The following is a 22,262-nucleotide window of genomic DNA, read 5'->3' on the forward strand; positions in this document are numbered from 1 at the left end:
TGGAGACACGTGATGTCCATGCTGTTCTTTTGTGCTTGCCAAAAATTGGCAGGAGATCCTAAAGATCTGTTTATCAAGGACAACATGGACAACTAGGTTAAAGACTGCAGGGGATCTTGGAAAAGACAGACACTATAGAAGCAAATCTCAAATCAAAAGACTGATGGTGGTTGTTCACAAGTACAAAAGCAAAGCTGGGATGTATCATGTCAGGAAGCCCAGCACAAAGATCAACACCATCCTGGTCACCTTGTTGTTGGGCTTCAGGGTGGACGCAGATCCAGCTTGGGTCTTTGCTGCCTGTCAAGTAAGAAAACAAGATGACTTACATGGCTTCTGCATGTTCAGCAAGTCACCCATCTGCTTGTTTCATTACAGAAAATTTACCTTTGCATAGTATGTAGTATGTGTGATTTTCTCCACATCCACAGGAATGGGGCAGTTTTTGTGTGATGTTTAGTGCAGCATCTATTGTAGGTGTGCTGGAGTAAAGCAGCAGAGGGAGTGGGAATACATTTACAGGCCTGTCAAACATTTAAATACTTAATTAATTCAATGATTAAACAATTATTTATTCATTAAGTAAGCGACAGCATTAAGAGGGTTGTGGGTTTGAAACTGCATGGGGCCTTCCTCTGTGGAATTGTTCTTACTGTGCATGTGAGGCTTTTCTCAGGAAGTTCACCCCATATAACAAAAACCTATATGACAAGTTAATTAGTAGGTCTTAATTGGAATTTTATGTAACTTTGATCTTGTCACTCTCTGAAGTTGGCAGTCACCCTGTCCAGGCTGTACTCTGCCTCTCACAGTATCAGCTGACTTGACCCCTATGACTGTAACTGGATGTATTGATGGATTTATCCAGAAAAGGAAAAAGCAACTCCTCCAGGAATATCACCAGAAGCAAGAAATATAAAAATGAAAAATTAGAAGCCAATATATGTTTTTAGGGTATGCTCAACATAATGAACATGAAGTAATGGCTATCTACTGACAAACATGTTTCCACAGATAAGCAAACACGTTAGCGAGTGCCAATGCACAAGATGGTTCAATTAGTTCCACTATAGAGGGAAGGACACTGTTTTGGGATCTGCTAATCCAGGTACCAGCGCTATTACGACAGCAAATCACATTCAGTCTGATCTTGATTAACCTGCTTGCTGTTAGTATTAGGATGGATGATCTTGACCTTCATTATCGTATCAGGCTCAAGAAAGGATTATCCGATGTAGAGGATGGATCTCTGCAGACGGCAGAGTTTGGGCATTTTTTTCCACTTCAGAACAAATTACAGCAGGACAGATATAATGTTGATAGTCTCTTCATGACAAGTAGGTGAAGAAAGTGGGGAATATTGTCTTTGTGAGTTCTACTGTGGAAATGCACACTCACTGTAAAAAACAACAACAACAAAGAAACTGTGTAATTTAACAGTGTTTTCCTATTAACTCTCCAGGAATTTAAATATATTAAATATCAACAAAATTACAAATATAGACTGTGGACTTACAAGTCAAACCTGTAACTGTGAATGACGATTTTTTTCCCACATAGAAACACTATAAAAGAAAGACTATTCACAAATTCAGCTCGATTTCAGAAATATATAATTGTTTTAATGCTGTAAATACTGTACATATATGACATTTGATGCAATGAGTGAAAATTAATAGCAAAGGAAGTCAAAGTATAGGTTCTGAAATTTTGCATACATTTGTTTATTATTTAGCAGATATCTTGTGTAATTATAAAGCTTTTAAAGTAAAATAATGCTTTAGGTGTTAAATCTGTAAGTTCCTAAACAGTAACAAGTAAACCCGCAATCTCATTATTGTAAAAGGACATTTGGACCAATCTTAAATCAGACAACTAATGCCAGAGTTTCACAAAGACTTGACCCAGACTGCTGTCTTTATTTGACAGATGTTGTTGTGAATGTGAATGACACATACAGTACAAGTACATATGAGAATTCTAAGGACTGTCTGCTGTACATGTGTTTATTATAAAGTAGTATATGTATATTTTAAAAAAAATAAAATTAATCAAAAATAGGTCATAAACACATTTAGTGTACACGTTGGTGGTTAGCACCCTGCCATCATCTCTGCACATCCTCCACCTGTGCCTTCAACACAAACACCTCTTATGCCCACCCAGCTCAGCCTGCTCTGGCCTGTGACGGTTCAGTTTTGGACCTTAAATAATAAAAGCATTGAGAACATTAAAAAAAAAGTATCCTACTTTGCTCCCTAGACTGCTGTCATTTCCTTATGAGGCATTTTATTTGGGGCAATGCCATTGTAATGAGCTTCTGCCAGCAATAAAGAAATAATATCAGTCTCCACCAGGTGGCATGCCATCCAGCTTCAGACTACCATACAAACCCACCAATTCATCCTCTCGAAATTTAGCGTATGAGAGGTCCAGAATTATTTGCCGTAGATGTCTTCTACCCCTAGATTCTTTACTTGGGACAATAACATGAAGTGAGGTAAATGGTTGTCTGTCTCTCTGTGTTTGCCCTGCAACACATTAGTGATCTGTCCAGAGGGTATTCTACCTTTTGCCCAGTGTGAGCTGGATAGGCTTCAGCCCCTGCAACCTTAAATTCAAACCAAAGAAGATGGATGGGCTATGGGTGGGTGGATGATGGATGGATATTATTGGCAGGTGATAGACGTACATTTAGGCAGTTACCATTCCAAACAGAAGGCACAAAAGTAGCCTGCTAAGAAATAGAATGGATAATTCCTTTGTCCAGACTCTTTCATAAGCAACAAGGTAAACCTAAAAGATGTGTTTTGACTCAAAAGTGGTCCTCAGTCCACTGCATTCCAGTCTGAGATTAACTGATTTTTGTATTTTCCCATAAATAATAATAATGACAAATCTCACCGCCTATTGAAAAGGTGCAAATGGTGCATACAAACTCACCAGACTGCAAGAAATGTAGTGGCTGTAATAAAAGTAACTGGGTTTATTCCACCCCAATACCTAAATGAAACCAGCGCCCATGTTTGCATTTTCTTTGTCACTGTTGTCATTTTTCATCAGGTTAATATGGCTTTGTGTGTGATTAGGAAAGCAATTAAGATAACATCCATTTAGAACAGAGGGTAAATGTAAGACCATCAAGGATGTGACGCTGTTCCTGTCACTGTGTTACTGTGTTTGTACACTGGTGTGACCCTCCGTGCAAGTCCCTAAAATGAAGCATTTGGTAGAAAAAAAAGAAAACAAAAACATTTAGGTACGTGTTCTGAAGATGCTCAGTGAAGATCTGTGGACGATCACAGGATGTGTGAACAAAAAACTAAATGATGTGCAATCTGGTGCATGATGTTTTCTTTTTAAATAACAAAATGCATAGAACTCCTACTTTACAACCTTGCTCATCATTTGTGACAACTCTGTGCTGTGACAAATCAACCCTTTACAAGATTATTTACCTTTAGAATTCCTGAATATAAGTTTATAAAGCCAAACAACCTCACAGATGTGGGCACAATATGAATATGAATGAGTCAGACAGCCTGCTGTAGTGGTGGGAGGGAAAAAAAATCCCTTCTCAAAATCCCGCTCAAAATCCTTGATCCGTGTCACTTGAGTGACATCATGATCTCTTTAGGGTTTGAAAGCTCAGCTCTCCTGCCATTATCTAAGACTCTTAATGAGTGTAAACAATTACTGGCATCTGAGCACCACTGACCTTTCTCAGTCTGCTGTACTCATCCAGGTGAGCACATGTATGAGAAACATGGACAGTATGTCAGTATGTACTACAAAAAATATATATGTGCTGTGTTTTCGTGACCCAATCTGGTTAAAATCTAAACATGACGATAATAATAATGATAATAAAAAATACAGTGACACTGATCAAGATTTTTCACAGTACAGCATGTATAGACATCACTCAGCAAGACGTGACAAGAGTATTTTTCCAAGTGTTCCGTGATCTCTGCTATTTCCTTTGTTTTCGTTCTTTAGGCAGAGGTCATGCTTGGCTTTCTAGGAAGCTTTCATCCTTTTATCTCATCATTATCGTCATGACGGCCCTAACGAGTTTCCAATCTGTCTGTTGAGACTTCCGAGACATAATCCCTTTTCTGCGGCACGCATGAAATGTCCACTGAAATGGCTTTACCATTGTAGTTTCTTTCTTTCTAGTTCTTTCAAAATAAAAACAATCTTGACCAAACACAATATGAGGAATAGTTATTCTTTAGTTTTTCTGCATCAATGGCAATTTTCTTCATTTTAGGTTTGATCAGAAAAACAAAGGGACCTATTTGAGTGTGCAGCTGTAGTTGGACCTTATAGCCTATTTGATGGTCATTTCCAGCGTTGTGCAAAACTCGTGAATCATCCTTCATTTCTTTATATTCTGATGGGCTTGAAAGTCAATGGTATGACTTTATTTATTCTTCAAAACACTGTGAACTTTCCTAGGCAGGTTTTCTTGTGATTTCTTTAAGAAGTCTTCAGGAATAGTTCTCCAGGCTTCGTGAAGGACATTCAAAGCTTTTCTTTGGATGTTGGCGTCCTTTTGTTCTGTTCAATAATGTTGAGCTCCCCACTCTGGGGAGGCCAATCCATGACTCGTGGTGTTTCACTGTGTTTTTTCTATCCAGGTATGGTTTTACTACGCTGGCAGTACGTTTGGGATCATCATCCTGAAAATAATTCTTTCCAGAGGGTAAGGTCTCTATATTGCATAATGGATCAAAATCTGATGGAACATTTCTTTGTTCATAATTAGATCAGTCTTGACAAATCCCCAACACCACTGGCTGAAATACAGCCCCACACTGTGATAGAGCCTTTTTTCGTTATGCGTAGACACAACATTGCTTCGTTTTTTGAGTTAGGTGCAATTTTTTATGCTTGAATAATTGATAGGTTCGTGTTAAGCGAGTTAACAAACAATCAACTGGCTCCTTGGAAATAAAATACAAGTAAATGGAGGCTGGCTCAAGAGAATCATGTATATAAAAGTGGCTTGGTTTTTAATTTGTTTGTTCTTCCTTTCTTTTTAAAAAAATGTTCTTTATATGACAGCAGTGAGTTAAACGCGTATATAAATCACAGCACTAAAACCTGTGCTGAACAGCTGGCTCCCATCTTTACTCTGACTGAATGACTACAGACCTGTCGCCTTGACATCTGTGGTCATGAAATCCTTTGAACGACTGGTGTTAGCCCATCTGAAAGACATTACAGGCCACCAGCTGGACCCTCTGCAGTTTGCCTACCGGGCAAACAGGTCGGTGGATGATGCAGTGAACATGGGGCTGCATTACATCCTGCAACACCTCGACCGCCCGGGAACTTTTGCCAGGGTCCTGTTTGTGGACTTTAGTTCGGCTTTTAACACCATCGTGCCTGAACTTCTCTCCTCCAAACTCTCCCAGCTCAGCGTGTCACCAGCTACCTGTCAGTGGATCACCAGCTTCCTGACAGATAGAAAGCAACAAGTGAGGCTGGGGGAGATCACCTCTGAAACTCGGTCCCTCAGTATTGGTGCCCCTCAAGGATGTGTCCTCTCACCACTACTGTTCTCCCTCTACACTAATGACTGCACCTCCAAGAACTCGGCTGTTAAACTCCTAAAGTTTGCAGATGACACCACTGTCATTGGCCTCATTCAGGATAGTGATGAGTCTGCATACCGGCAGGAAGTTGAGCGGCTGGTACTCTGGTGCAGTCAGCACAATCTGGAGCTGAACACTCTTAAGACTGTAGAGATGACAGTGGACTTCAGGAAACATCCCTCAACTCTGCTCCCCCTCACCATATCAGACAGCTGTGTGTCGACTGTGAAGACCTTCAAGTTCCTGGGTACCACCATCTCCCAGGACCTGAAGTGGGAGACCAACATCAACTCCATCCTCAAAAAGACCCAGCAGAGGATGTACTTCCTGAGACAACTTGGGGAGTACAGTCGACACAGGAGCTGCTGATCCAGTTCTACGCTGCGGTCATTGAGTCTGTCCTGTGCTCCTCCATCACAGTTTGTTATGGTGCAGCCACTAAACAGGACAGGAGCAGACTGCAGCGGACTGTACGGGCAGCAGAAAGGATCATTGGCGCCCCCTGCCCTCCATCCAGGATCTGTACCTCTCAAGAACCAGGAAACGGGCAGGGAAAATCATCACAGACCCCTCACACCCTGGACACAGACTTTTTGATCTGCTGCCCTCTGGCAGACGGTTCAGAAGCCTGCAGACCAGGAACAGTTTCTTTCCCCTCGCCATCTCCCTTCTAAACAGTTGACCTGTCACACTGCTCCCACTGCCAGACTGCAACTGCACCTTATGTACATTCTGTAGTATTCATTCCACCTCATTTCATTTCTGTATTTTATGTAAATAAGTTTAGATTAGTTATTTATAGTTGGTTTACACAGCTTTGTGTATGTACTGTATGTGTATGCATGTGTAATGTATATATAGACACGTGTGTGTGTGCGTGGGGGGGGGGGGGGGTATGTGTGTATTCACATTGTTTATGTTAATGAGAGTGTGGGGAGTGAGTTGGAGGGTGGGGTGGGCTGATTTTAACCATGTAAAGCACTTTGTGCTACATTTTTTTTTTGTATGAAAAGTGCTTTATAAATAAAGATTGATTGATTGAGAGCAGCGGAGAGGATTGTGGGGACCTCTCTTGCCTCCCTCCCCAGGAGGTAGGTGTGTGTGTGTGTGTGTGTGTGTGTGTGTGTGTGTGTGTGTGTGTGTGTGTGTGTGTGTGTGTGTGTGAGATTTACATTGCTGTGCTGAGCCACCATCTACCGGAACCAAATTCCTTGTATGTGTCTGCACATATACTTGGCCAATAAACACGATTCTGATTCTGACAAGCACGCAAACCTCCGTCTTTCAGCCTGTTACAAATAAACATGTACACATACAAACACAGTTTGCATGTGTACATGTTTATTTGTACATGTACATGTGTACAGTTTTGTTTAATGTTGTACACAGACAGACAAAAGGCACTGAAAAGTCACCTCACCTCAAAAGTCACCTTTGATGGAGGAAGAAAATCAGTAGTGTAAGTCTGCCATCTAATGGACTAACATAGTGCTGCAACAAAGGGCAGCTACTTTTCATATCATGAAATATGTTTTTTTTCTTTATTATTGGCCTTCTTTAGGAAGAAGGTCAGAGGTCAGGTTCAGGTACTCAGAACCTAAGGTCTTTAAGGTGCATGTAAGCACCCCACATGCAGCAGAAATAAAGCTGTAGTGTAAAAAGAGACAGATTGAATTACTGCCAACCAGCTAATGGATGATAAAGTAGTCTGGCAATAATAATTTTAAAAAATGTTTGCGCAGACTTTTTGAAGAAGAAGAAAAAGAAGAAGAAGTCCTGGCCTACTGCTGAGGATAGCTTTGCAGTCCATCAGAACATGCAATGACTGTTTAAGCCACATTAACTTATCATCTTCGCAGCAACGAATTCAACCTGCAAAAAGTCAGAATTATGCTAATACTCGCTCACCTTTTTCTCTTGCTGGTTACCCGGACATCTGGCACTAGTCTGCCAAACTAAAATGCTTGAACCACACTTATTTCTTTATATTTTGCTTCCAAGTAGCCAGACTTTCTACATCTGGCAGTGACTTTTTTGTCACACTGCCAGCACAGTAAAAGCACACCTGGATAGATAAACACAGAATACAACACTATCAGTTATTGAAGCAATGTATGGTTATTAAAAGAGAACAAAGGGCAGCCATGGTCCAAAAAAGGAGCTTTGAATGTTCTTCAAATAGCCTGGAAGTACTATTCCTGAAGGCTACGCAATGAAATGACAGGAAAGCTTGCCTAAGAGAGTTAAGGCTGTGTTAAATAATAAAGCTTGTCATCTGAAATATTGACTTTTAAGCTTGGTACAATTGAAAAAACTTTTTTTGCCTTTTAAAAAAAAATAGTATTTCCAAAAATACATGTTTCTGTATGGATTTACCATTTTCCTAACAAGATATAAATAAATGAATAGTATCTCAAGACTTTGACAAAGTACTGTGTATATATGTTGTGTTTTAAATCTGAGTTGCTCTAAATATGATGTGATCTGTTTTGCAGTATTGGTCATAATGTACAATCATTTCTTTATTTGTTGTCTCGGTCATAAACCGAAATACTTTTTAACTATATGTTTTATTTCGCTACCTGGAGCGTACATTTACTTGTCTTTTAGGTTGACATCAAAGAATATGGCTGAACATCCATCCGTCCATCATCCATCCATTGTCTTCCGCCTATCCTACGGCTGAACATATTGATGTCAAAACCAGGGACGCTTTTTTTTTATGTTGAAGCCATTGTAGTAGAGTATTTGTATCAGTGGAGGGCGCGCTAAAGGGGGGCGTGGGCGTGTCAACATTAATATATGCGAGCGCAAAGTCTGTAAATTGTTGCTCGTGCGGTGTTGTCGAGAATTTGTGGGCATATACAAGTAGGTTTAGAGGGGAATAAAATCAGAATTGCATACAAAATTAAAATAAAAGGAGATTCGGTACGGGTGTCGCCATCTTTAGTAAGGGACAATAACCCAACTCCTATAACACAACTTGTTGTAATTCGCGCAAAGTCGTAACGTGTTTACTTTAAATCGATTTGCAGTGTTCCTAAAAGTACACTGGTACTTACTGCACGATTCGCACACACAGATTGACAAAAATAAAAAAAAATGTATATACCTTTACCTCCGAAACGGTTTGCAAGTGGGTCCTTGTCGCCATGTTTACTTTGGGTGACGCCAACTCTCTTCCATTTTCCTCCGCCTCTGGTTGTCAAGAAGATGGCAGCTTCCAGGCAGGCATGAGAGGAAATACTTCTTCACAAATCGAATGAATTTGGATTATTGCCGCAAGATTAGAGCACATATCTGTGTTTTTGCAATAACTGCATCGAAATAAGTGAGTAAAATTCTGAAGCGTCTGTGCCCTTTTCGCTCTGTTGTGTTTTGTTGTAGCAAACCGCCCGGCCATTTTTCTTGTGGGAGCTGTAGACTTAGGCCGATTGTTGAAAAGATGGCTGCTTCCAGAGACGGCATGAAACATAATAACATTGTGTTTATGCTGTTTAACTCAATTTAGCTCAGTTTTAAGACCGTTGCCGAGCTTGCCTTTGTATCAGGTAAATTATGCACGACAGAGAAACTTTAAATTGCGTTGAATTTAATTGAGAAATTCGGCAGCGCTTTGACAGATGCCAGCTAACGCCGTTAGCTCGAGCAAATTAGGTTGAGTAACTAGCCGCTAGAGCTAACGGGGTACGGCTAACATGAGAATTTGAATGCCGCGATTGCAACTTTAAATTTTTTGTAAATCTGGGTAAAAGGTCTCATAGTTGTTTGGCCCTTTAGTCCCATAATATTTGCAACTGTTAACACAAACTTTGGATTTTTTATAACGTTGATAATTGCGGTAAAGCGGTTGCAAAGAATGCTAAAGTTGTTAGCTACAATATGGCGACTCCCAGAGAGGCATGAAAATAGCCGACTGTTGCTAACGATTGCAGTAGTGGATAAATTAGTGGTACGACTGTGTATCGTTTTGTGAACACGGGCTTATAATCACCTGTTGGATTTGTATTCATCCTGCCTTGTTTTTTGTTGATGTAGTGGGTTAGTTGTCATGTATTTTTATTTTTCGTTTGCTTCCGCCATTTTTCCGACGGGCAGTAGCGTTAGCGGGTGTTTGTTTGGTTGCAAGATGGCGGCTTCCATGGATTGAATTCAATGGTTAGAAACAACTAATAATAAACTTGGATAATGGCAAGATTTACTATGATTCTTAACAGAAGTACGACGTCATAACTGCGTAAGAGACCATAAAGCAGAAGTTGCTCGAAAGGTTTTGTACAAATATAGTTTATTGCTGTTATTGTTTTTTCTTGTCTTTTTTTGACAGTGTTCATTAACCAAAGCTAACCGCTAACTGTAAAGCCTGCTTTAAAGTTAGCTATATTGCACGGTTAGATGCTATTTTTGTATTGCATAGGTTTTATGGAAAGATAACAGAACTATTCAAGCACACATGACTAATGCGTCTTTATTATTTATTTCGGTAGAAGTCATGTCTGCCCCTGGCTCCGCGGTATCTGGGACCACGGCGTCGGTTCTGCAGCCGCGATGGAAACGGGTCCTCGGGTGGTCTGGTCCTGTTCCCCGGCCCAGACATGGACACAGAGCTGTGGCTATAAAGGAGCTTATGGTTGTTTTCGGCGGTGGAAACGAAGGGATTGTGGATGAGCTGCATGTATACAACACCGGTAAGCGCAACTTTGCATAAGGAACTTTATCAATTGTTTCTGCAGAAAGCATCATTTCTTACAAATAAAATTCAGATATTTAGAAGGCTAACTCAAAGTACTTCTACATCTAAAATAGTACAGTTCATTTCAGTATATGTTTATAATGCGCAAAACTAAATAGCCTTGCAGGCCCCAGTAGGCCAAACAGAAGTTAGCCCCCCCTGTCGGAGAAGGATTTTAATACACGTTAAAAAAGGCGGGCTAAAATAAAATGGATGATGCTGGTTGGTTTAAGCATATCCCCTGCCCCAGTTTCCTGCTTATAAACCAATAAGGGCAGGCAGACTCAGCAGTTGTGTTTGTGTTCCCATTCTTTAATGTAGATTTTAAGTTTATGTTTCCAAAAATAAATAGAGGGTTATTTTTTGCTTCTACTTTTAAGCATTTTAAAGCCTTAGTGGGTGTGATAGCATGTCTTTACTTATTAATTACAATTTGCCACAGGAAAGCCTCCAGAAATAACCCCTTTATTGTTATTGTGTTTTAATTTTTAGCAACAAACCAGTGGTTTATCCCAGCAGTCCGTGGTGATATCCCTCCTGGTTGTGCTGCATATGGTTTTGTCTGTGATGGCACACGGTTGCTGGTATTTGGTGGAATGGTGGAGTATGGAAAGTACAGCAACGATCTTTATGAACTACAGGTAAACCTTTATGGAAAAATAACCCCAGTTTTCGTACTAAGTTTGCTTGTCAGTATAATGAAGGCTTGTAAAGTATTTATAGCAACAAAATATAGCTGGTATCTAAGTCAGATTTTCCAGAGATATTTACAAAGCAATGTTCATATGTAGGCCATCGTACTGCAAAGTGTCTTTATCAGCTGCATGCGAAATTTTGTCTTGTCTGCATCAGAGATGACTGATACAGGAAAAAATTGAGAAAGTTGATTGCAAAGTTATGTTTCACCCCTGTTACAGTTAAAATATTTACTAGAACAGGCAAATTATTACAATTAAAATCAAGGTCACTTGTAAGTTTCATCACTATACGTGTTACTGAGTGTTCAATGCTCAGCTGTACAGCATTATAGTAAGGTTGTGTCATTGAAACTATGATGACTTGTGAAATCACACAACTGTGTTGCAAAGTTTATGGTTTCATTGGTTGTGCTAGTCTTGAGAAAATACATTAAAGGAGTAATGTGTCTTTATTCTTAAAACTGTAGTAGAAAGGTTACAATTTACGTTGTTCTGCTCTTCTAGTATGTTTGGGTTTGCCAAATTTCATTAACCGATCCTGAGAAGTTCTCAAATGTTACGTTTCTGATTAAAGGATGTAAGGAAGCAGTGTGCCAAAAGTCTTTGTCACCAGATCCCAGGTGGATTTTTAATCATTGGGAAATGGAGTAGCTCTGTAAACAAACACTAAATAAATGTGGATTTGATGAGGGGGGGAAAGTATGTAAGGGTTCAGTCACAATTGTGATACTAAATCTGTCCTTATTTTTATGTTGTCAGAACAAGGAATGTGGTCAGCTTAAGACTTGTTAGTTACAGCTTATGCTGCCATCCATCGACTGATCGTTTTTTTCCACTGTGGTTTTTGCTACAGGCCAGCAGATGGGAATGGAAAAAATTAAAAGCAAAAAACCCGAAGAATGGCCCCCCTCCTTGCCCTCGTCTTGGCCACAGCTTTTCACTGGTTGGCAACAAATGCTACCTGTTTGGTGGACTCGCCAATGACAGCGAAGACCCAAAAAACAACATTCCCAGGTACAGAGGTTTTCTGAACAGTCATCAGGGGAGCACTGTTTTGCAGGACTGCAAATGTTTTTCTGTTTCAGCCACCGACGTGAGTGTCACTGTGTTTTTATTCATCAGATACCTGAATGATCTGTACACACTCGAGCTTCGTGCAGGTTCCAGTGTGGTTGGATGGGATATTCCAATCACATACGGAGTCCTGCCTCCTCCTCGTGAGAGCCACACTGCTGTGGTATACACAGAGAAGGCAACCAGGAAGTCGCGCTTAATAATCTATGGAGGAATGAGCGGTTGCCGTCTTGGAGATCTATGGACACTTGACATTGGTATGTTTTATAAAGTGTAAATGGAGAAATAACAACACTAAAATTGAAATGCCCTGCCATCAGCCCTCTGAGACATGATGCGATTCACAGAGTATCAGAACAAATGGAACTGAGCATTTCACTGTTAGAGAAGCAATATAGGAAATTGTGAGTTTTCTGTACACAAGCTGCCTTATCTTTTTGCATTTAAGAATAGATAACCTTTTATTGATTTTATTTTTTTTAATCTCCAGATACCCTGACATGGAACAAACCATCAGTAAGCGGCACAGCGCCACTTCCTCGAAGTCTTCACTCTGCTACCACCATCACAAACAAGTGAGATGACTGCTGCACATTTCCAACAGCAAACTTAATTTTTATTTTACTCATTTTTGAAATTCTGTGCTTGTTAAATGGTCTAAGTGCGAATTCATTTCTCTGTGCAGGATGTATGTTTTCGGAGGATGGGTACCTTTGGTGATGGATGATGTCAAAGTGGCCACACACGAAAAAGAGTGGAAATGCACAAACACTCTTGCGTGCTTGAACCTCGGTTTGTCTATCTCTGTTTTTATTGAAATCATATTTTTTTTGTTTGTTTTTTAAATAGCAAATGTGCAGTGCCACTCTTAACTTTTGTGTAATTCTTCGTTAGACACCATGTGTTGGGAAACAGTGTTGATGGATACTCTTGAAGACAACATCCCCAGGGCCCGTGCTGGTCACTGTGCTGTGGCTATCAATTCCAGGCTTTATGTATGGAGTGGCCGTGACGGTTATCGTAAAGCTTGGAACAACCAAGTCTGTTGTAAAGATCTGTGGTACCTGGAAACAGGTAGGTGTGTTGTAACATGAGTGCTGTTGGAGACAACAGCTCGTTATTAGATAGTATTGAAAATTCTGCTCTCCCCCCCCAGAGCGACCGCACGCCCCTGCCAGGGTGCAGTTAGTCCGTGCCAACACAAACTCTCTGGAGGTGAGTTGGGGTGCAGTCTCCACAGCTGACACATACTTGCTGCAGCTGCAGAAGTATGACATTCCTGCAACTCCAGCTGCAGCCTCTCCAGCTATGAGCGCAACCCCATCGCAGCCGCTTAACTCTCCAAAGAGCCCAGTGCCAGCTGCTGCAGCACCGTCGGCTCAGAGCTTACCACAGACAGGTATTACAATTTTGCATTTTTGTTACCACACCAGGAAGCTCGGCAACTGCAACAACCCAAATTCTACAAGGTGTGAATAATTTGGTTCATTTGTTTTACAGCAGTTTTAAAGGTTGCAGCTCAGCAGTCTGCAACAGGCGCATCTGTTGTCACAGTTCGTCCCAGCCAGCCGGGGAAATCCCCCGTCACTGTGACATCCCTTCCTCCAGGTGTTCGAATGGTAGTTCCAGCCCAGACTACCCAGGGATCGGTATGAGCAGTTTCATACAATTGTGTTCTTTCGCTGTGAACTGCACTGCCAGATCAGCAAATAATGTCAACATTTATTTCTTTTTAACTTTTAGCCAATTGGAAGTAGCCCTCAGATGAGTGGCATGGCAGCTTTAGCTGCTGCTGCAGCAGCAACCCAGAAGATCCCGCCCTCTTCGGCAGGAACTGTCCTCAATGTTCCTGCAGGTGCTACCATTCTCAAAACAGTGGCAGTTTCTCCCAGCACAACCACAGTGAAAGTGGCTTCTCCAGTCATGGTACACGTTGCAGTAAACGCTCTCATTTCCAACATTATGCTCGTCCTATCACAAGCCATTTGTGATAATAAATATGTGCTTGTAGGTCAGTAACCCGGCCACCCGGATGTTGAAGACTGCCGCTGCCCAAGTGGGCACAGCAACTGCATCCTCTCCCACCACTACCACCAGACCCATCATCACTGTGCACAAGTCTGGTGCAGTCACAGTGGCCCAGCAGGCCCAGGTGGTGACCACTGTGGTGGGAGGAGTCACCAAGACCATCACCCTGGTCAAGAGCCCCCTGACCATGGGCAGCAGTGGCACTCTGGTAAGAAAACATGGATTCTTTAGCATAATGTAATACTGCAACTCTACTTGAGAGCACCCTTTGGTGCTTTCACAGGCATGCTTTAAACCATGGATTCTGTAAAATGCTTCCTCGCACTCTGCATCTTTGTATCGATTGGTCACTCAATGGTGGCGTCTTTTTGAACCAGTAGGGAGGGTGTAAAAGTTGGCCTACAGTGACTATTGGAAAAGACAGGGAGCATGATGTCAGTGATCTGCATGACTGTCGGTCAGTTAGGGCTAGAATGATTCTAGAGCCACAAGTTTGGTGGTCGAGCATCCGGCTGACCTCCCCATAATATCCGATGTTTTCTGGTGACTCATGAATTTGAGTCTCTCTCCTATGTCGGCAGATCTCCAACCTTGGCAAGATGATGTCTGTGGTACAAACCAAGCCAGTGCAGACATCAGCTGTCACAGGCCAGGCTTCCACTAACCCTCTCACACAGATCATACAGGTCAGCTATCTGCATGAGTGCAGGAAAAAACAGGAGGTAGCTTAAAACTCCTGAGACAGGCACCACGTGTCTTTCCCTGAATAGTTTTCATAACATGCACCTTTCTTTCCAGACGAAGGGTCCACTCCCAGCTGGCACAATCCTGAAGCTGGTGACCTCTGCAGATGGCAAACCCACAACCATCATCACCACCTCCCAGGCTGGAGGCACAGGAAACAAGCCCACTATCCTCAACATCAGCGGAGTCTCTCCTACTACCACTAAGCAGGGTACCACCATCATTAAGACTATCCCCATGTCAGCCATCATGACCCAGCCTGGAGCTACAGGTTTGTTCTCATTCAAGTTTGCACACTTTTTGGCATTTGCTGTGTAAATTAACCTTTAGATTTAGGATTAGTGATTGATCAGTGATTATATTCATGCTTGTGTTTGTCCTTGCAGGTGTAACAAGCAGTGCAGGTATGAAAACGCCCATTACAATCCTTACCACAAAGGTGATGACCACAGGAACTCCTGGGAAAATCATCACTGCGGTGCCCAAACTTGCCACGGCAGCTGGCCAGCAGGGACTGACACAGGTAAATTGTCTCTTTTTGCTCAGCAGTGTTTGGTACATATTGTGTTTGTTGTGCTGCCTGTTTATCCTAAATCTTCTGTTTCTAGGTGGTTTTGAAGGGTGCTCCCGGGCAACCTGGCACTATTTTACGCACTGTTCCCATGAGCACAGTGGGTGGCGTTCGTCTGGTTACACCAGTGACTGTGTCTGCTGTTAAGCCGACTGTCACAACTCTGGTTGTCAAGGGGACTACAGGTACGAAAAAATTACTAAGTAATGATTATGTAAATTAACAGTTTTGTTTCTCTGGTTTCATTTTTCAAACCACATTTCTTCCAGGTGTCACCACTCTCGGCACAGTCACTGGTACCGTTTCTTCTAGCTTGGCGGGAGGCACAGTTGATAGTTCAACTTCCTCTCTCGTTACTCCCATCACCACACTGGGAACCATTGCTACCCTGTCCAGCCAGGTCATCAACCCAACTGCCATTACAGTTTCAGCTGCTCAGACTAGCCTGACTTCTTCCTCCGCACTGCCCTCTTCTACTATGACAGTGCAGGTAATACTCAGCAGCTCCACTTTGTAATATTTGTATTTTAGTCATTAGGCTTTGAAGCTCTTGCAGTAGCATGTGTCATAAGCTTTAAGTAGTATATCACAACATGCTGAAAAAGACCATATGTGAAGATGTTGCTACCTCTTCTTGTAAACACAGACTAATGGAGAGCTGCTCCTCAGAAATTTTCAGACAGTCAATGAAGTTCTTCTGTTTTAGACCATGTATAACATACTATTTGCCTTAGAGCTGACATCTCTTTCCTCTCAGCAGAACCAGCCCACCCAGGTGACTCTGATCACAACTCCCAGTGGTGTTGAGGCTCAGCCAGTACAAGATCTACCAGTATCCATCCTGGCTTCACCAACCTCTGAGCAACCCACTTCCACTGAGGCTGGAGCTGCTGGAGAGAGCTCTGGAACTGTCACTCTGGTCTGCTCTAATCCACCCTGTGAGACCCACGAAACGGGAACTACCAACACAGCCACCACTTCTTCCGCAACAATTGGTGCAGGACAGGTCTGCTCTAACCCACCATGTGAGACCCACGAAACCGGAACCACCAACACAGCCACCACTTCGTCTGCAACAATTGGAGCAGGGCAGGTCTGCTCTAACCCACCATGTGAAACCCATGAAACAGGAACCACCAACACGGCCACCACTTCCTCAGCTACAATCGGTGCAGGACAGGTCTGCTCGAATCCGCCCTGCGAGACCCATGAGACCGGAACTACCAACACAGCCACAACTGCTTCTTCAAACATGTCTGCGCTACGCATGTGCTCCAACCCACCATGTGAGACCCATGAAACCGGAACAACAAACACGGCTACCACAGCAACGTCGAACATGGGAGGAGTGCAGCAGGCGTGCTCCAACCCGCCCTGCGAGACCCATGAGACCGGAACTACCAACACAGCCACAACTGCTTCTTCAAACATGTCTGCGCTACGCATGTGCTCCAACCCACCATGTGAGACCCATGAAACCGGAACAACAAACACGGCTACCACAGCAACATCGAACATGGGAGCAGTGCAGCAGGCGTGCTCCAACCCGCCCTGTGAGACCCATGTGACGGGCACCACCAACTCCACCACACAAGCTTCATCTAGCATGAATGCAAACCAGACAGACACGGTGCAGAGCGTGTGCTCTAATCCACCCTGCGAAACCCATGAGACGGGGACCACCAATTCTCCGTCCACAGCCACCTCCAGCATGGGAGGAGACCAGACCAGCACAACAACAGCCCTGGTCCAAAGGGTTTGCTCCAACCCTCCCTGTGAAACACACGAGACAGGGACCACCAACACAGCCACAACTGCCACTTGTAGCATGGAGACAGGTGAAGGCACTGGTATGTAAACATACTGTGTACATTTTACCTGAATAATCTTATTTCTTTTCTTTTTCTTTTATAATTAACAGCAAGTTAGGTTTCCGTACACTGTGTGGTGACTCTCAATCTTTCTTCTTTTTTTAATTACACTTGTCTTGATATTTCTTAAAATAACATCTAGATCTCACATGACGGATGATTGTTTTTCTCTAAGCAGTAAAAGTAGTTTGTTTAGAAATCAGCTATGTTACTATGTCTCATTAGCAACCCAGCAGACAGAAGAAGGAGCAGAAGGTACCAGCAGCACAGAAGAGGCATCCACCACAGCAACAACTGGTACCACCCAGGGCAGGGCTATCACTACTGTCACTCAGTCTACACCAGCCCCTGGACCCTCTGTGCCTGTAAGAATACCACATCATTCCTGTCAAAATAAGATCCTTTTCTAAAAACCATCCAGTATGACTAGGTGATGGTGGTAAAACTAATCCTAGTAGATGTCCACGTTGGGGCTGCATTTCTGAATTTGATATGCTGTACAGACAAAAGTACCAGGCCACCTACACATTACACTTAAAGGATCTGCTTGACCATGGAAACTGAAGTTGTGAAACTCCTGGTGCACAGTACTTGTGCTGACGAGAAAGCCAGAGCAAGTTTATAATCCTGTAGGTATTGAGTCAGCAGAGTGTTGATAGAGTGTTGGCGTCCTATTACATTACTGCGCTGAATATCTATGAACAAAACATTCAGAAATGTTTGTAAAGGCAGACTGTATTGGTAGGTGCCAGAATTTAAACACCGGTGGCCATAGGACTGAAAACGCCTGACTTTGCAGATTAAGAAGTGTGGCCTAATACTTTTGTCAATATGTGTGTACGAATATGTAAGAAGAATGTCATTTCCAGAGTTTCTTTCTCATTGTGGGGTATGATTTCTTTGTTTCCCTCTAGTCGATCTCATCCATCACAGAGGGAGTAAGCACTGCAGCTAGCTCCACAGAGGAACCCATGCAGACTGATGAGCCAGCATCAGCAGAAGCTGCACCTGTTGAGGAAGGAACCGCAGCAATGGAGACGCAAGCAGAGGTGAATAAAGTATGAAGGCAAAAAAGTCTGTTTGGCCTTTGATTTTGAAATTCTTTGCAGTCATGCATTTTCCATGTTTTTTTGATGGGACTGCTTTAATGTGTTCCCCAGGGAGAAGCAGCAGCAGCGACAGCCTTGAACCTTCCTTCAGAGCTGATGTCTGAGGGCCAGGGAGCCACACTAATGGTGACGGGGCTGTCGGACGAGGAACTGGCTGTCACTGCAGCAGCAGAGGCGGCTGCACAAGCAGCAGCCACAGAGGAAGCCCAGGCCCTCGCTATCCAGGCGGTCCTCCAGGCAGCTCAGCAAGCCGTAATGAGTGAGTAGAATCAAAGCTTTTTGTTCACAGACTTTCGAATTTTGAACCATAGCATAGCCTAAGTTCAAGGGCTGGCTCTAGTTAACAGGACACTTGTCAGTAAAACTATTCCTCTAGATGTGAAACTCCTGAATTCTCTGTGATCTTGCTATTCATAAAAAATGTATAACTTACAGATGAAGGCGATGCTGCTGGAGAGAACCAGCAACCCACCAACATCCCCATCATGCTGACCCAGCAAGATCTTGCAGCACTGGTCCAACAGCAGCAACAATTGCAGGAGGCTCAGGCCGCAGCTCAGCAGGCCACGGTGGACACAAGCTTGCCCACCGAGGGTCTTGCTCCTGCCGACAGCCTCAATGATCCGTCTGTTGAGAGCAATGGGCACAACGAAATGGCCGCTGCAGTCACAAGTGCTGTGGCTTCTCTCCTGCCACGCACCACAGCTGAGAGTATGTTTGTGTTGTGTTTGGTTTTTTTATAGTTACTTTGAATGTTACTGTTTGTTACAGCAGACTGATTATTTTTGTATTGCTCTTGACATTGTACAGCGCTTGCGCCATCAAGTACGTTTGCACCCTCTGTATCTGTGGCAAGTCCAGCTAAACTTCAAGCAGCAGCCACTCTAGCAGAGGTCGCCAATGGCATTGAGGGAGAGGTGAGTCATTTTGGTGCTGCTGCACTTCTGATTATGTCAGTTGAGGTGAAGAGAGGAAAGGAGGAATTTGCTGACCGTTTTTGTTCCCATGCAGAAGCAAGCCCCTCAGCCAGCTCCAGTGAAGCCTGTCGTGAAAAAGGAGAACCAGTGGTTTGATGTTGGGATTGTTAAAGTGACAAATATGGTTGTCACTCACTACTATGTGCCAGGAGATGATTCTCAAGGAGATGTAAGTTGTCTCAGGGAGCCTTTTCTTGTTCAGAATGATATTGATGTGCGTTACAAGAATCCATCTTTATCTAACTTGTATTTATGTGTTTGGTAGGATGACTCTGGCATTATACCAGACTACAGCCAGATGAAGAAAATGGAGCTGCAGCCTGGAACAGCTTACAAGTTCCGTGTTGCTGGAATCAACGCCTGCGGTCGTGGAGCTTTCTCTGAGATTTCAGCTTTCAAGACTTGCCTACCAGGCTTCCCGGGGGCACCTTGTGCCATCAAAATCAGCAAGGTAAACAAACCCTGTTGCATTATAGATTTTACTCACAGGTGTGCCATACGTGATCACGTGAGCCATGGTTTTGGCACCAAGTAGCATCTTTTCACTGTATCCCCCCCAGAGCCCAGATGGTGCCCACCTAACCTGGGAGCCACCCTCGGTGACGTCAGGAAAGATCATTGAGTACTCTGTGTACCTGGCCATCCAGAGCAACCAAACAGCTGAAGCCAAGGCTTCCACCCCAGCCCAGCTAGCCTTCATGCGTGTGTATTGTGGACCCAACCCATCTTGCTTGGTTCAGTCGTCCAGCCTCTCTAACGCACACATCGACTACACCACCAAGCCAGCGATCATCTTCCGCATTGCCGCCCGTAACGAGAAGGGCTATGGTCCTGCCACACAAGTTCGATGGCTGCAAGGTGAGTTCACAAATAAGTTCTTTAAAATATTAAAAATACTTAATTACTGAGGCTGCTGTTGATGGATTGAATCTCTCCACTTTAATGCCCTGTAGAATCTGGCAAAGATGCCTCCTCTGCAAAACCGGCCCCCAAAAGACCAGGCACCTCTCCTGATACGTAAGTACAGTATTCATGTTTCATATCGTGCACACAGGAACATTTCATCGATGAATAAAACATCCAGCACTTATTCTGGTTTTGTGTGTTCTCCTGCAGTAAGTCTACTGGTCCAAAGAAAGCAAGGACGGACCAGTGAGGTGGCCTGGAGATCCCTCCCAGTCTTTTCTTTTGGTCTTTTTTTTACCCCACTCGCTGTCTTTTTATCAAGAAGACTGACCTTCACCCTTTCTCCTCTTCATCCTCATCCTCCATCCACTTCCCCAAATGTCTCAGACAGAGACGGCAATGGAGGCAGAACAACCATATGAAGCCGAGACGAAAGTTGATCTGAGAGATGTTTCTGTAGATAAAACCCTCCTTCCTCCTCGTTCTGTTGGTCGTACTATTTTTAGAGCAAACCTAGAAGCACATTATCTTTTTCAGTCACATCCCCTTCCATCCTTTTAACACCTATTTTTGACTTATTTCAATAGTTGGAACAGTATAGAGAAGCATTTACATCTTTCACAAACTGGGAGCCAGCCTGAGCGCAATGTTACCCTTTTTCTTTTTCCTGTGTTTTTGGGGAATTCTGGGGGGGATGTAGAGAGAGACTACATGGAATGATGTACAGTGTTGAAAAAGGCTGTGGAAGCATTAGTATAGATGAGAGGAAAAAAAATCGGTATGGAATCAAATAAAGCACTTGTCCTCTGTGAAGGAGGACTTTTTTTTTTTTATTATTATTATTATTATTTTGCTCAAAACTAATTTGCTTCATTGAGAACCAAGTCTGTACAGTCATCGTACTGGACTCCAGTCTCCTGGTAATGTCATCACTGTGCGCTTTTTACCCCAAGATGAGGACTGGTGGCCAACATGTTGGAAGAATGGCAAAAGGAAGAGATTTGTAGAGAACGAATGACTTTGCTAGGACTGAGACTTGCAGCACACATGGAAAAAAAAAATCTTCCCAAAAAATTAGCAAGCAATGATGCAGAAGATCTTTTGTGTAGTTTATTTTTGTATTTTTTAAGCTTTTTTCCTTCTGTGTGTATGTGTATGTTGTGTGCATTTTTAAGAGAAAAAAAAATACATCAGTTTTTTTTAACTGTTGTTCATCCCAATAATTTGTGTTCATGGGAAGATGTTGTGGCTAATGTTGAGGTTGCCACTCTATTTTAAAAAAAGAAATCTTCAGTTGGTTGTATGTTCTTGTTAACAGATGGCAATGAAAGTGAGAAAGACTTTTTGTATTTGTTCCAAGTAGAAACCGCAGAGGTTATAGGACTGAAGGGAACTTTTGATGTGGACCCAGGGAGAGGAGTTTTTACTTTGTTTACTACTCGATACTTGTGTTGCTTCATTTGCCAAACATGGAAACACAAGGGGGAGGAGAGGCTTAGAAAAGACCAACATCAGATCTTTTCCATCCTTTCCCCTCCCCCTCCATGATATCCCGATCAGTTGTCCTATGCTTTTTACGCTTATGAATGTGCTGTCCTCACGTCTAAGTTTTAGAATGGCAAATTATCAGTAGAATAATTTTCCCTTCCCCTATTTGATGTATGTAAATCCATTTAATAAATCTTTTGTTCCTTTCCACGGCTCTGTATTCCAGACTACAGATGGTGTGCGAGCTAACTGTGACATGTAAAACCCATATGTCTTTTGAACGGCGATGTCTTGGGAAGAAAGCTTACATAGCTGGAGTGTACTCACTTGTAAATTAGTTCATTCATAGAGCAAGAATGAAAAAAAAAAAAAAAAACAGACAAAACAAAAAAAGGAAACATCTTGGCCTTTTATATAATTACCTGTAACAAACTGTTTTTACATGTTGGTCATCTCTTGAT

General features: G+C 42.7%; 1 protein-coding gene across 10 annotated transcripts; it reads left to right on the top strand.

Annotated features, from left to right (window-relative positions):
* Window positions 1–8,777: 8,777 nt before the first annotated feature.
* hcfc1a (host cell factor C1a) lies at window positions 8,778–20,669 on the top strand. 10 transcript variants are annotated; one of them, XM_085455870.1, is made up of 28 exons: window positions 8,778–8,934; window positions 10,091–10,291; window positions 10,828–10,976; window positions 11,887–12,047; window positions 12,156–12,364; window positions 12,598–12,682; window positions 12,793–12,899; window positions 13,002–13,181; window positions 13,264–13,506; window positions 13,608–13,756; window positions 13,851–14,033; window positions 14,119–14,343; window positions 14,717–14,821; window positions 14,934–15,150; window positions 15,266–15,402; window positions 15,488–15,635; window positions 15,720–15,940; window positions 16,208–17,300; window positions 17,547–17,686; window positions 18,236–18,379; window positions 18,482–18,689; window positions 18,866–19,141; window positions 19,241–19,347; window positions 19,442–19,576; window positions 19,673–19,858; window positions 19,968–20,265; window positions 20,361–20,424; window positions 20,524–20,669. In XM_085455870.1, exons 2-28 carry the CDS (start codon window positions 10,096–10,098, stop codon window positions 20,561–20,563), a joined length of 5,406 nt encoding a protein of 1,801 aa, XP_085311996.1. In that variant the 5' UTR covers window positions 8,778–8,934; window positions 10,091–10,095; the 3' UTR covers window positions 20,564–20,669. The 10 variants fall into 10 exon arrangements, with proteins under 10 accessions (XP_085311996.1, XP_085312002.1, XP_085312001.1 ...); XM_085455876.1 differs by having other exon boundaries at window positions 18,236–18,370; XM_085455875.1 differs by having other exon boundaries at window positions 16,211–17,300.
* The last annotated feature ends 1,593 nt before the right edge of the window (window positions 20,670–22,262 follow it).

Source organism: Copadichromis virginalis, linkage group LG5 (assembly GCF_057382275.1).
Source record: "Copadichromis virginalis isolate Kocher_CV1m ecotype Utaka linkage group LG5, C_Virginalis_male_GT1.1, whole genome shotgun sequence".
NCBI classification, from domain to species: Eukaryota; Metazoa; Chordata; class Actinopteri; order Cichliformes; family Cichlidae; genus Copadichromis; species Copadichromis virginalis.

What these genes read in the sequence shown, in the direction of transcription:
- hcfc1a (XM_085455870.1), top strand. Translation starts at nt 10,096, where the DNA reads ATGTCTGCCCCTGGCTCCGCGGTATCTGGGACCACGGCGTCGGTTCTG. An exon ending in TCTGTGGTACCTGGAAACAG is followed by an intron (nt 13,182 to 13,263) that starts GTAGGTGTGTTG and finishes CTCCCCCCCCAG; the next exon opens with AGCGACCGCACGCCCCTGCC. An exon ending in TCAGAGCTTACCACAGACAG is followed by an intron (nt 13,507 to 13,607) that starts GTATTACAATTT and finishes TTTGTTTTACAG; the next exon opens with CAGTTTTAAAGGTTGCAGCT.